Source organism: Glandiceps talaboti, chromosome 1, assembly GCF_964340395.1.
Source record: "Glandiceps talaboti chromosome 1, keGlaTala1.1, whole genome shotgun sequence".
Lineage (NCBI taxonomy): Eukaryota > Metazoa > Hemichordata > Enteropneusta > Spengelidae > Glandiceps > Glandiceps talaboti.
The window spans coordinates 32,638,024-32,654,945 of NC_135549.1; the positions used below are offsets into that span (position 1 = coordinate 32,638,024).

At 35.8% G+C, this 16,922-nt stretch overlaps 1 protein-coding gene across 1 annotated transcript in view; it reads right to left on the reverse strand.

The window, feature by feature from the left end:
- LOC144437614 (uncharacterized) overlaps positions 1-16,922 on the reverse strand; it is a 44,836-nt gene that overhangs the window by 7,002 nt on the left and 20,912 nt on the right. Inside the window, exons 7-9 of the mRNA XM_078126595.1 lie at positions 7,169-7,301; positions 3,916-4,083; positions 691-971 (exon numbers count right to left, since the gene is read on the reverse strand). Of these exons, the coding sequence (XP_077982721.1) occupies positions 691-971; positions 3,916-4,083; positions 7,169-7,301 (582 nt within the window). The remainder of the gene's footprint in view (positions 1-690; positions 972-3,915; positions 4,084-7,168; positions 7,302-16,922) is intronic.

Genomic DNA, 16,922 nt, shown 5'->3' on the forward strand with positions numbered 1-16,922 from the left:
TAATGGTACAACCAGCTATCTTTAGAATGGATCTATAATGGTACAACCAGCTATCTGTAGAATGGACCTATAATGGTAGTACAAGCTATCTGTAGAATGGATCTATAATGGTACAACCAGCTATCTGTAGAATGGATCTATAACGGTACAACCAGCTATCTGTAGAATGGACCTATAATTGTAGTACAAGCTATCTGTAGAATGGATCTATAATGGTACAACCAGCTATCTGTAGAATGGACCTATAATTGTAGTACAAGCTATCTGTAGAATGGATCTATAATGGTACAACCAGCTATCTGTAGAATGGACCTATAATGGTACAACCAGCTATTCATAGAATGGACCTATTATGGTACAACAAGCTATCTGTAGAATGGATCTGCAGCGGACCTATTTAGTTACCTAGATTTAATGGTAAGGAGAGTTTCCAGGGTCAAAATTCATGGTTACTGCTAAATGATTGGAAAAAATGAAGGCTATGCTAATATTGCATGATTTGGGGTATGTGATTGATACAATGTATGTCAACACTGAGTCAAGTACAGAAAGCCTTAGTACAAACTACCTTAGTTTTCTTCTCACCAACTCCTTGTAACAAGTATGTACAAATCATAACTTGTGCCCACCTTAGTTTCCTTCTCACCCACTCCTAGTAACAAGTATGTACAAATCATAACTTGTGCCTACCTTAGTTTCCTTCTCACCAACTCCTAGTAACAAGTATGTACCAATCATAATTTGATGTACAACTTTTGGTGGTTTCTGGTAGCTACGAATTTCAGCCACAGTAGATTGTTTGAGGTTCATAATTTCATCACGTAATCTCTTCAAACGTTTGAGTCGTAGCAACATTTTATTAGCTTCAATCATTCTGTGTGGTAAATGTACATCAAAACCTTTCTTCTTAACATACTCTATGGCTTTGTCCAAGTCTTCGAGATGACGTCTTTCCATGGCACTTCGTAACACTACAAGAGATGAAAGAGCAAAATTTTAATACCCAGTATATATTCTGTTTGCAGATTTCACCTTTGAACTTATGTCTGAGAAAATGTGTAAATGTATGATACATTAATGAGTTATAAGTCAGAATAAATGTTACTTTCCAAATACCACTCCATATCTTGTTGCAGGAAAAAGTCATTGTCCCAGTAATATCTGTGAGCCACTATACCAGAGAAATTACCTCAAGTAGCAAGCTTTGGAACACTATTTGGCAAATATTGGCAACGGGCCCTCTCCCATTGTCCTAACGTAGCCTTGAGTAAACATTACTCCATTGTCATAGAAATAACTTTTGCATAAATGAACAAACTATGCGATACTACGCGATTTTTTGATGGGAAAGTCTGCTATTCTACTATCAGAACGTCGAGAGAAATTTTAATATGCAACACCGGTGAAGATCTCCTGCTTTACAGACACCCTGGACTTGGTTTACATGTACCAGTTTTTTTTTTCAAATGTCAAAGTTAAATCATCAAATGTAATAGACAACTTGTAATATCGGCACTTGAACTCTCAACTTGAAGCCGACTCAGATCAAAGATTGTTGACACATAGACACATACTGTCTTGTGTTGTCGATCGACACTATATACACATAAACCTGTGTTTGGCATGATGTAGGTAATTTACCAGGTAGACACAAAACAATTGCAACAAAAGTTGCAACATTAGTGTTGATTATTTTTACGTTGATTGCGACAGGGGTACATGCATGTTATGGTTATGAATCAAAATAAACCAATCAACTCAGTACCATGCTGGAAAGCAAAACATACAATCAGACTATGCATTGTTTTCCAAAAACATTATCTTCGTACTAAAGATATTTTATGATGTGAAGCTAGTTTGCCTTTTCATCAGTTAAAACATCATTTTCAGTATTTTGTATGTTTTCTGTTGTTTCACTTTAATCATGGCCACATTGGTAGGAAACTCCGGTAAATTGATCAGGAACCTTTAACATTTACTGGCTTACAAGCCTTAAAAAAGCACTCTATATACAATTTACAAGCTAGTTGCTACCACCAATATGGTATGTACATTCATCACCCATGTCAAAATATACACACAAGCTGCATAGACACGTCTGAAATGTTATGACTATGGAATGAAGTATCTACTTCTCTGACAAAAAATCCAAGTGGGTAAGACGAAAATCTGTGAGTGTGATTTACTATAGAGCCATTGAACATGTCTGAGTTTGTCATACAGTGCAGTGTGTAACTTGTTCCACATTTCTACATTTTTCAATAAAATATGCTCATTATATATTCATAATTTTGACCATGCCAAACAAGCAAGTTTTAAAATGTAAAAAGTTAAACTCAGTTAAATCTCGCTCGATATTCAAGCTGTTTCCGCAGAAATTGTTGGCTTCCTGTTGAAATTTGCATATCACTGACAGAATCACCAAGTCATAAACAATTCTTAATCTACACACCCCCAAGGATATTTCCACCAAATTTCAGGCCAATCTGCCCAGTAGTTGTGGAATTAGGTTTTTTGACCAAAAATCACATTTTTTTTAACCAAAATCACACACCTGTGATATGACATTTTGATTTGAACAATTTCCCAACTAGACACCGAAAGTAATATACACACCACATATCATGGCAATCGGTTCAGCAGTTTTGGACTTCGAGTTGTTTACACACACAGAGTACAGACAAATACACATACACATCCACAAGAGACACTTTTCCATGCCTATAGCACTACTGAACCAGTTCAATTGTGGTAAAAATTACATGAGCACCAAAAATGCTTGTGTATAGTTCTTTATTTCATATTACTTAAAATATTAGCAATATGTAAAAACTACAATGTGTCTGTGATAGGCACGAATTGGTTTGATTTTGATAATTAGCCCTGAAAGTCAAGGTCAAAGGTCAAAGTCTCCAAATGATACTTCGCACCTGATACCTATTAATATGGGATAGACACTTGAATGTGGTCTCTATGTATTATGGTTTTTGAGTTAAGCAGTAAATAATGATTTTAACTACATACATGTATATGGCTGCCATTCATTGAAAGTGATATGAGCACCAAAAATAATACTTGTGTTTAGTTCTTTTCATCAATATCATTACTTGTAAACATGATTTAAAAGAAATTGGCATATGTAAACATGACAATGTGTCTGTGATAGGCAGGAATTGGCTTGATTTTGATAATTCACCCTAAAAGTCAAGTCAAGGGTCTCAAAAGATAGCTTGCATCTGATAATATGAGGTCAGACACTTGAATGGAGTCTAGTATGTATTACAGTTTTTGAGTTATGCAGTAAATCATGATGTTTAACTACAAACATGGCTGTCATTCAATACACTAAAAGTGATATGACCACCAAAATAATGTTTGTGTATAGTTCTTTCAACAGAGAACATTACTTAATTGTAAACATGATTTAAAAGAAATTGGCCATATACAAATACTACTAACAATGTGTCTGTGATATAATAGGCTAGAATGCTTGACTTTGATATAGATCCTGAAGATCAAAGTTCAAAGTCTCCAAAGATAGCTTGCATCTGATAACATGGGGTAGACACTTGAATGGAGTGTCTGTGTATCAGTATATTTAAGTTATGCAGTAAATAATGATTTTTAACTACAAATATGGCTGCCATTCAGTCAAATTTGCATATATCAAAATACAAATTGGCGTGCATATGTCCCACATGATACGTCACCTTTGCATAAGGTGTGAAAGAAATTGGATATTGCATATCAGAGAAATGTTGTATTACAGACGGATCTGTCTACAAGGGGAATTGCAGTAACCACATGACCCTGCAAGCAACAAAAATGACTTGGTGAAAAATAATGTGGCATATCTGCAGGGCTCTGGATCATCAACAAATCATAACATGAGATTAGTTACAGGTGAATACTTACTTTCATCTGCATCATGTACAGCCAGTATTCTTTCCCCTTTAGCTAGATCACCATCATCATCAGACAACTTGGCTAATTTGAATTCTTTCACAGACCATTTGATCTTATCACGATCTCTATCTCTGATAGCAAGTTTTAGCTGCTTTCTTATTTTGGTGTTCTTTGCTCCTGTACAAAGAAAACATAACTTTATAGCACTAACAAACAAATCACTTTACTCTCTGTAATCTACACCAACTTAAAATCTGCAGCATAGCCTATGACAACTATCAACAAAGTTTCAACACTGTACATGTACAGTTACATGTACATGTATGGTAGTATCAACAAAGTTTCAACACTGTACATGTACAGTTACATGTACATGTATGGTAGTATCGACAAAGTTTCAACCCTGTACAGTTACATGTAGTACCAACTCAGTTTCAACCCTGTACAATAACAAATTATCAACTAAGTTTCAACATGTGTTATCAATATCATATACCATTGCCCAGATCATTCTTGAAGGCGTTTAACACGAAACATCACTTCTGATATTGGACATTAAACTTCATGATATTCACACTAAAAGTCATCAGCAAAAGGCATTTTGATTGGACAAGACATGGTAATTGTGAACATAAACAAAAAACCCTGAGACATCTTTCAAAAAGGGAAATTTTGACAAACAAATTCATAGCCAGATGACACTATTTACGATTGTACATTAAGTTATAAATCTATAACAACAATGTACAGGTACAGGTACAGGTACTTCGCAATGGTATTGTCGGCATGACTGTAGGCAACCCACTGTACAGGTACAGGTACATGTACTTTGCAATGATATTGTCGGCATGACTGTAGGCAACCCACTGTACAGGTACAGGTACAGGTACAGGTACTTCGCAATGGTATTGTCGGCATGACTGTAAGCAACCCACTGTACAGGTACATGTACTTTGCAATGATATTGTCGGCATGACTGTAGGCAACCCACTGTACAGGTACAGGTACAGGTACTTGGCAATGGTATTGTCGGCATGACTGTAGGCAACCCACTGTACAGGTACAGGTACATGTACTTTGCAATGATATTGTCGGCATTACTGTAGGCAACCCACTGTACAGGTACAGGTACAGGTACTTGGCAATGGTATTGTCGGCATGACTGTAGGCAACCCACTGTACAGGTACAGGTACATGTACTTTGCAATGATATTGTCGGCATGACTGTAGGCAACCCACTGTACAGGTACAGGTACAGGTACTTGGCAATGGTATTGTCGGCATTACTGTAGGCAACCCACTGTACAGGTACAGGTACATGTACTTTGCAATGATATTGTCGGCATTACTGTAGGCCATCCACTGTACAGGTACAGGTACATGTACTTTGCAATGATATTGTCGGCATGACTGTAGGCCACCCACTGTACAGGTACAGGTACAGGTACTTCGCAATGGTATTGTCGGCATGACTGTAGGCCATCCACTGTACAGGTACAGGTACAGGTACTTCGCAATGGTATTGTCGGCATGACTGTAGGCCACCCACTGTACAGGTACAGGTACAGGTACTTTGCAATGATATTGTCAGCATGACTGTAGGCCACCCACTGTACAGGTACAGGTACATGTACTTTGCAATGATATTGTCGGCATGACTGTAGGCAACCCACTGTACAGGTACAGGTACAGGTACTTCGCAATGGTATTGTCGGCATGACTGTAGGCCACCCACTGTACAGGTACAGGTACATGTACTTCGCAATGGTATTGTCGGCATGACTGTAGGCCACCCACTGTACAGGTACAGGTACAGGTGTTTCGCAATGGTATTGTCGGCATGACTGTAGGCCACCCACTGTACAGGTACAGGTACAGGTACAGGTACTTTGCAATGGTATTGTCGGCATTACTGTCGGCAACCCACTGTACAGGTACAGGTACAGGTACTTCGCAATGGTATTGTCGGCATGACTGTAGGCCACCCACTGTACAGGTACAGGTACATGTACTTCGCAATGGTATTGTCGGCATTACTGTAGGCCACCCACTGTACAGGTACAGGTACAGGTACTTCGCAATGGTATTGTCGGCATGACTGTAGGCCACCCACTGTACAGGTACAGGTACAGGTACTTCGCAATGGTATTGTCGGCATGACTGTAGGCAATCCACTGTACAGGTACAGGTACATGTACTTCGCAATGGTATTGTCGGCATTACTGTAGGCCACCCACTGTACAGGTACAGGTACAGGTACTTCGCAATGGTATTGTCGGCATGACTGTAGGCAACCCACTGTACAGGTACAGGTACATGTACTTTGCAATGGTATTGTCGGCATGACTGTAGGCAACCCACTGTACAGGTACAGGTACATGTACTTTGCAATGATATTGTCGGCATGACTGTAGGCAACCCACTGTACAGGTACAGGTACATGTACTTTGCAATGATATTGTCGGCATGACTGTAGGCAACCCACTGTACAGGTACAGGTACAGGTACTTGGCAATGGTATTGTCGGCATGACTGTAGGCCATCCACTGTACAGGTACAGGTACATGTACTTTGCAATGGTATTGTCGGCATGACTGTAAGCAACCCACTGTACAGGTACAGGTACAGGTACTTGGCAATGGTATTGTCAGCATGACTGTAGGCCACCCACTGTGTACCGGTATACACTAAGACATACTACAGAAGTTAGGCTTGTGGTCAACAATCTAGTTTTGTTAACATATTAAAGCATTCTCTGGAACTTTTAGAGAACCTACGCCAGTACCAAACTTGTATTATTGAAATACTTATGAAAAGTTACACTGAAATCTGATGTAAGTTGATGAACTTTTAAACATTTCATTAAAGCAGGTTGACACGGTCTTCAGACTATGTGCACATGAACTTCATCTGACAATAGAGTTGCGTGATGCACAATTAGTTTCTAGTATTACCCAATATCACCTCTTCATTCGTCATATCACCATTCATGCTGTTTCAGCAATGTGACACTCATCTAATGACTCATGTCATGATGCTGAAACAGCACTCACAGTGATACAATAAACGAATGGGTGAAATTGGGTAATAACCTCATAGTATTAATGAAGCTTCAACCATCTACAGTTACATTGTACATGTAGTATCAATAATTTGAATACAGCTACATGTAGGAGGAAAAACGTGAAAGATTACTGGGAAGTAGAGGGTTTTAAGGTGGTGAACAGTCACTACATGGTAAAAGATAAACATTAACACTTACGTCTTGCTTTTTCTTTCGCTTTCTTCTCTTCTTCCTCAGCCTGTTTTCTCGTTGTTGCATCTTTGGCGGCCATGGCAATTTCCCTAGCCTTCCTGGCAGCTTCATCAGCTTCTTTCTCTTTAACAGTGGCATCCTATGAAACAATATACCAGTATATATCATTTAACTGATATCACTGAATACCACCACTGAATACTGTAATTATTTAAGTGTGTATAATTATGTATTATAAGCGAAAGGAAAATTTCTGTAAATGGACAATAAAGTTATATATTCTTCTATTCTACGTATAATACCATCACTGAATACCCCCACTCATCTATATCACATGTACAGTTATAATACCATCACTGAATACCACCACTCATCTATATCACATGTACAGTTATAATACCATCACTGAATACCCCCACTCATCTATATCACATGTACAGTTATAATACCATCACTGAATACCCCCACTCATCTATATCACATGTACAGTTTTAATACCATCACTGAATATCACCACTCATCTATATCACATGTACAGTTTATAATACCATCACTAAATACCACCACTCATCTATATCACATGTACAGTTATAATACCATCACTGAATATCACCACTCATCTATATCACATGTATAGTTATAATACCATCACTGAATACCACCACTCATCTATATCACATGTACAGTTATAATACCATCACTGAATACCACCACTCATCTATATCACATGTACAGTTATAATACCATCACTGAATACCACCACTCATCTATATCACATGTACAGTTATAATACCATCACTGAATACCACCACTCATCTATATCACATGTACAGTTATAATACCATCACTGAATATCACCACTCATCTATATCACATGTACAGTTATAATACCATCACTGAATATCACCACTCATCTATATCACATGTACAGTTATAATACCATCACTGAATATCACCACTCATCTATATCACATGTACATAATACCATCACTGAATATCACCACTCATCTACATCACATGTACATAATACCATCACTGAATATCACCACTCATCTATATCACATGTACATAATACCATCACTGAATATCACCATTCATCTACATCACATGTACATAATACCATCACTGAATATCATCACTCATCTATATCACATGTACAGTTATAATACCATCACTGAATACTATCACTCATCTATATCACATGTACAGTTATAATACCATCACTGAATACCCCCACTCATCTATATCACATGTACAGTTATAATACCATCACTGAATACCACCACTCATCTATATCACATGTACAGTTATAATACCATCACTGAATACCACCACTCATCTATATCACATGTACAGTTATAATACCATCACTGAATACCCCCACTCATCTATATCACATGTACAGTTATAATACCATCACTGAATACCCCCACTCATCTATATCACATAACACCATCACTGAATACTATCACTCATCTATATCACATGTACAGTTATAATACCATCACTGAATATCACCACTCATCTATATCACATGTACAGTTATAATACCATCACTGAATATCACCACTCATCTATATCACATGTACAGTTATAATACCATCACTGAATACCACCACTCATCTATATCACATGTAGTTATAATACCATCACTGAATACCACCACTCATCTATATCACATGTACAGTTATAATACCATCACTGAATACCACCACTCATCTATATCACATGTACAGTTATAATACCATCACTGAATACTATCACTCATCTATATCACATGTACAGTTATAATACCATCACTGAATATCACCACTCATCTATATCACATGTAAAGTTATAATACCATCACTGAATACCACCACTCATCTATATCACATGTACAGTTATAATACCATCACTGAATATCACCACTCATCTATATCACATGTAAAGTTATAATACCATCACTGAATACCACCACTCATCTATATCACATGTACAGTTATAATACCATCACTGAATACCACCACTCATCTATATCACATGTACAGTTATAATACTATCACTGAATACCACCACTCATCTATATCACATGTACAGTTATAATACCATCACTGAATACCCCCACTCATCTATATCACATGTACAGTTATAATACCATCACTGAATACCACCACACATCTATATCACATGTAGTTATAATACCATCACTGAATACCACCACTCATCTATATCACATGTACAGTTATAATACCATCACTGAATATCACCACTCATCTATATCACATGTACAGTTATAATACCATCACTGAATATCACCACTCATCTATATCACATGTACAGTTATAATACCATCACTGAATATCACCACTCATCTATATCACATATAAAGTTATAATACCATCACTGAATACCACCACTCATCTATATCACATGTACAGTTATAATACCATCACTGAATACCACCACTCATCTATATCACATGTACAGTTATAATACCATCACTGAATACCACCACTCATCTATATCACATGTAGTTATAATACCATCACTGAATATCACCACTCATCTATATCACATGTACAGTTATAATACCATCACTGAATATCACCACTAATCTATATCACATGTACAGTTATAATACCATCACTGAATACCACCACTCATCTATATCACATGTACAGTTATAATACCATCACTGAATATCACCACTCATCTATATCACATGTACAGTTATAATACCATCACTGAATATCACCACTCATCTATATCACATGTACAGTTATAATACCATCACTGAATATCACCACTCATCTATATCACATGTACATAATACCATCACTGAATATCATCACTCATCTATATCACATGTACAGTTATAATACCATCACTGAATACTATCACTCATCTATATCACATGTACAGTTATAATACCATCACTGAATACCCCCACTCATCTATATCACATGTACAGTTATAATACCATCACTGAATACCATCACTCATCTATATCACATGTACAGTTATAATACCATCACTGAATATCATCACTCATCTATATCACATGTACAGTTATAATACCATCACTGAATACTATCACTCATCTATATCACATGTACAGTTATAATACCATCACTGAATACCCCCACTCATCTATATCACATGTACAGTTATAATACCATCACTGAATACCATCACTCATCTATATCACATGTACAGTTATAATACCATCACTGAATATCACCACTCATCTATATCACATGTACAGTTATAATACCATCACTGAATATCACCACTCATCTATATCACATGTACAGTTATAATACCATCACTGAATACTATCACTCATCTATATAAAATGTACAGTTATAATACCATCACTGAATACCATCACTCATCTATATCACATGTACAGTTATAATACCATCACTGAATACCACCACTCATCTATATCACATGTACAGTTATAATACCATCACTGAATACCACCACTCATCTATATCACATGTACAGTTATAATACCATCACTGAATACTATCACTCATCTATATCACATGTACAGTTATAATACCATCACTGAATACCACCACTCATCTATATCACATGTACAGTTATAATACCATCACTGAATACCCCCACTCATCTATATCACATGTACAGTTATAATACCATCACTGAATACCATCACTCATCTATATCACATGTACAGTTATAATACCATCACTGAATACCACCACTCATCTATATCACATGTACAGTTATAATACCATCACTGAATATCACCACTCATCTATATCACATGTACAGTTATAATACCATCACTGAATACCCCCACTCATCTATATCACATGTACAGTTATAATACCATCACTGAATACCCCCACTCATCTATATCACGTGTACAGTTATAATACCATCACTGAATACCACCACTCATCTATATCACATGTACAGTTACAATACCATCACTGAATACTATCACTCATCTATATCACATGTACAGTTATAATACCATCACTGAATACCCCCACTCATCTATATCACATGTACAGTTATAATACCATCACTGAATACTATCACTCATCTATATCACATGTACAGTTATAATACCATCACTGAATACCCCCACTCATCTATATCACATGTACAGTTATAATACCATCACTGAATACCACCACTCATCTATATCACATGTACAGTTATAATACCATCACTGAATATCACCACTCATCTATATCACATGTACATAATACCATCACTGAATATCACCACTCATCTATATCACATGTACATAATACCATCACTGAATATCATCACTCATCTATATCACATGTACAGTTATAATACCATCACTGAATACTATCACTCATCTATATCACATGTACAGTTATAATACCATCACTGAATACCCCCACTCATCTATATCACATGTACAGTTATAATACCATCACTGAATACCATCACTCATCTATATCACATGTACAGTTATAATACCATCACTGAATATCACCACTCATCTATATCACATGTACAGTTATAATACCATCACTGAATATCACCACTCATCTATATCACATGTACAGTTATAATACCATCACTGAATACTATCACTCATCTATATCACATGTACAGTTATAATACCATCACTGAATATCACCACTCATCTATATCACATGTACAGTTATAATACCATCACTGAATACCACCACTCATCTATATCACATGTACAGTTATAATACCATCACTGAATACCATCACTCATCTATATCACATGTACAGTTATAATACCATCACTGAATATCACCATTCATCTATATCACATGTACAGTTATAATACCATCACTGAATACCACCACTCATCTATATCACATGTACAGTTATAATACCATCACTGAATACCACCACTCATCTATATCACATGTACAGTTATAATACCATCACTGAATATCACCACTCATCTATATCACATGTACATAATACCATCACTGAATATCACCACTCATCTATATCACATGTACAGTTATAATACCATCACTGAATACCACCACTCATCTATATCACATGTACAGTTATAATACCATCACTGAATATCACCACTCATCTATATCACATGTACAGTTATAATACCATCACTGAATACCACCACTCATCTATATCACATGTACAGTTATAATACCATCACTGAATATCACCACTCATCTATATCACATGTACAGTTATAATACCATCACTGAATATCACCACTCATCTATATCACATGTACAGTTATAATACCATCACTGAATACCCCCACTCATCTATATCACATGTACAGTTATAATACCATCACTGAATACCATCACTCATCTATATCACATGTACAGTTATAATACCATCACTGAATACCACCACTCATCTATATCACATGTACAGTTATAATACCATCACTGAATATCACCACTCATCTATATCACATGTACAGTTATAATACCATCACTGAATACCCCCACTCATCTATATCACATGTACAGTTATAATACCATCACTGAATACCCCCACTCATCTATATCACGTGTACAGTTATAATACCATCACTGAATATCACCACTCATCTATATCACATGTACAGTTATAATACCATCACTGAATACCACCACTCATCTATATCACATGTACAGTTATAATACCATCACTGAATACCACCACTCATCTATATCACATGTACAGTTATAATACCATCACTGAATACCACCACTCATCTATATCACATGTACAGTTATAATACCATCACTGAATATCACCACTCATCTATATCACATGTACAGTTATAATACCATCACTGAATACTATCACTCATCTATATCACATGTACAGTTATAATACCATCACTGAATACCCCCACTCATCTATATCACATGTACAGTTATAATACCATCACTGAATACTATCACTCATCTATATCACATGTACAGTTATAATACCATCACTGAATACCCCCACTCATCTATATCACATGTACAGTTATAATACCATCACTGAATACCACCACTCATCTATATCACATGTACAGTTATAATACCATCACTGAATACCCCCACTCATCTATATCACATGTACAGTTATAATACCATCACTGAATACCCCCACTCATCTATATCACATGTACAGTTATAATACCATCACTGAATACCCCCACTCATCTATATCACATGTACAGTTATAATACCATCACTGAATACCACCACTCATCTATATCACATGTACAGTTATAATACCATCACTGAATACCACCACTCATCTATATCACATGTACAGTTATAATACCATCACTGAATATCACCACTCATCTATATCACATGTACAGTTATAATACCATCACTGAATACCACCACTCATCTATATCACATGTACAGTTATAATACCATCACTGAATACCACCACTCATCTATATCACATGTACAGTTATAATACCATCACTGAATACCACCACTCATCTATATCACATGTACAGTTATAATACCATCACTGAATACCCCCATTCATCTATATCACATGTACAGTTATAATACCATCACTGAATACCACCACTCATCTATATCACATGTACAGTTATAATACCATCACTGAATACCACCACTCATCTATATCACATGTACAGTTATAATACCATCACTGAATATCACCACTCATCTATATCACATGTACAGTTATAATACCATCACTGAATACTATCACTCATCTATATCACATGTACAGTTATAATACCATCACTGAATACTATCACTCATCTATATCACATGTACAGTTATAATACCATCACTGAATACCACCACTCATCTATATCACATGTAGAGTTATAACACCATCACTGAATACCCCCACTCATCTATATCACATGTACAGTTATAACACCATCACTGAATACTATCACTCATCTATATCACATGTACAGTTATAATACCATCACTGAATATCACCACTCATCTATATCACATGTACAGTTATAATACCATCACTGAATATCACCACTCATCTATATCACATGTACAGTTATAATACCATCACTGAATACCACCACTCATCTATATCACATGTAGTTATAATACCATCACTGAATACCACCACTCATCTATATCACATGTACAGTTATAATACCATCACTGAATATCACCACTCATCTATATCACATGTACAGTTATAATACCATCACTGAATACCCCCACTCATCTATATCACATGTACAGTTATAACACCATCACTGAATACCCCCACTCATCTATATCACATGTACAGTTATAACACCATCACTGAATACTATCACTCATCTATATCACATGTACAGTTATAATACCATCACTGAATATCACCACTCATCTATATCACATGTACAGTTATAATACCATCACTGAATATCACCACTCATCTATATCACATGTACAGTTATAATACCATCACTGAATACCACCACTCATCTATATCACATGTAGTTATAATACCATCACTGAATACCACCACTCATCTATATCACATGTACAGTTATAATACCATCACTGAATACCACCACTCATCTATATCACATGTACAGTTATAATACCATCACTGAATATCACCACTCATCTATATCACATGTACAGTTATAATACCATCACTGAATATCACCACTCATCTATATCACATGTACAGTTATAATACCATCACTGAATATCACCACTCATCTATATCACATATAAAGTTATAATACCATCACTGAATACCACCACTCATCTATATCACATGTACAGTTATAATACCATCACTGAATACCACCACTCATCTATATCACATGTACAGTTATAATACCATCACTGAATACCACCACTCATCTATATCACATGTAGTTATAATACCATCACTGAATATCACCACTCATCTATATCACATGTACAGTTATAATACCATCACTGAATATCACCACTCATCTATATCACATGTACATAATACCATCACTGAATATCACCACTCATCTATATCACATGTACATAATACCATCACTGAATATCATCACTCATCTATATCACATGTACAGTTATAATACCATCACTGAATACTATCACTCATCTATATCACATGTACAGTTATAATACCATCACTGAATACCCCCACTCATCTATATCACATGTACAGTTATAATACCATCACTGAATACCATCACTCATCTATATCACATGTACAGTTATAATACCATCACTGAATATCATCACTCATCTATATCACATGTACAGTTATAATACCATCACTGAATACTATCACTCATCTATATCACATGTACAGTTATAATACCATCACTGAATACCCCCACTCATCTATATCACATGTACAGTTATAATACCATCACTGAATACCATCACTCATCTATATCACATGTACAGTTATAATACCATCACTGAATATCACCACTCATCTATATCACATGTACAGTTATAATACCATCACTGAATATCACCACTCATCTATATCACATGTACAGTTATAATACCATCACTGAATACTATCACTCATCTATATCACATGTACAGTTATAATACCATCACTGAATACCATCACTCATCTATATCACATGTACAGTTATAATACCATCACTGAATACCACCACTCATCTATATCACATGTACAGTTATAATACCATCACTGAATACCACCACTCATCTATATCACATGTACAGTTATAATACCATCACTGAATATCACCACTCATCTATATCACATGTACAGTCATAATACCATCACTGAATATCACCACTCATCTATATCACATGTACAGTTATAATACCATCACTGAATACCCCCACTCATCTATATCACATGTACAGTTATAATACCATCACTGAATACCATCACTCATCTATATCACATGTACAGTTATAATACCATCACTGAATACCACCACTCATCTATATCACATGTACAGTTATAATACCATCACTGAATACCACCACTCATCTATATCACATGTACAGTTATAATACCATCACTGAATATCACCACTCATCTATATCACATGTACAGTTATAATACCATCACTGAATACCCCCACTCATCTATATCACATGTACAGTTATAATACCATCACTGAATACCCCCACTCATCTATATCACGTGTACAGTTATAATACCATCACTGAATACTATCACTCATCTATATCACATGTACAGTTATAATACCATCACTGAATACCCCCACTCATCTATATCACATGTACAGTTATAATACCATCACTGAATACCATCACTCATCTATATCACATGTACAGTTATAATACCATCACTGAATATCACCACTCATCTATATCACATGTACAGTTATAATACCATCACTGAATATCACCACTCATCTATATCACATGTACAGTTATAATACCATCACTGAATACTATCACTCATCTATATCACATGTACAGTTATAATACCATCACTGAATACCATCACTCATCTATATCACATGTACAGTTATAATACCATCACTGAATACCACCACTCATCTATATCACATGTACAGTTATAATACCATCACTGAATACCACCACTCATCTATATCACATGTACAGTTATAATACCATCACTGAATATCACCACTCATCTATATCACATGTACAGTCATAATACCATCACTGAATATCACCACTCATCTATATCACATGTACAGTTATAATACCATCACTGAATACCCCCACTCATCTATATCACATGTACAGTTATAATACCATCACTGAATACCATCACTCATCTATATCACATGTACAGTTATAATACCATCACTGAATAC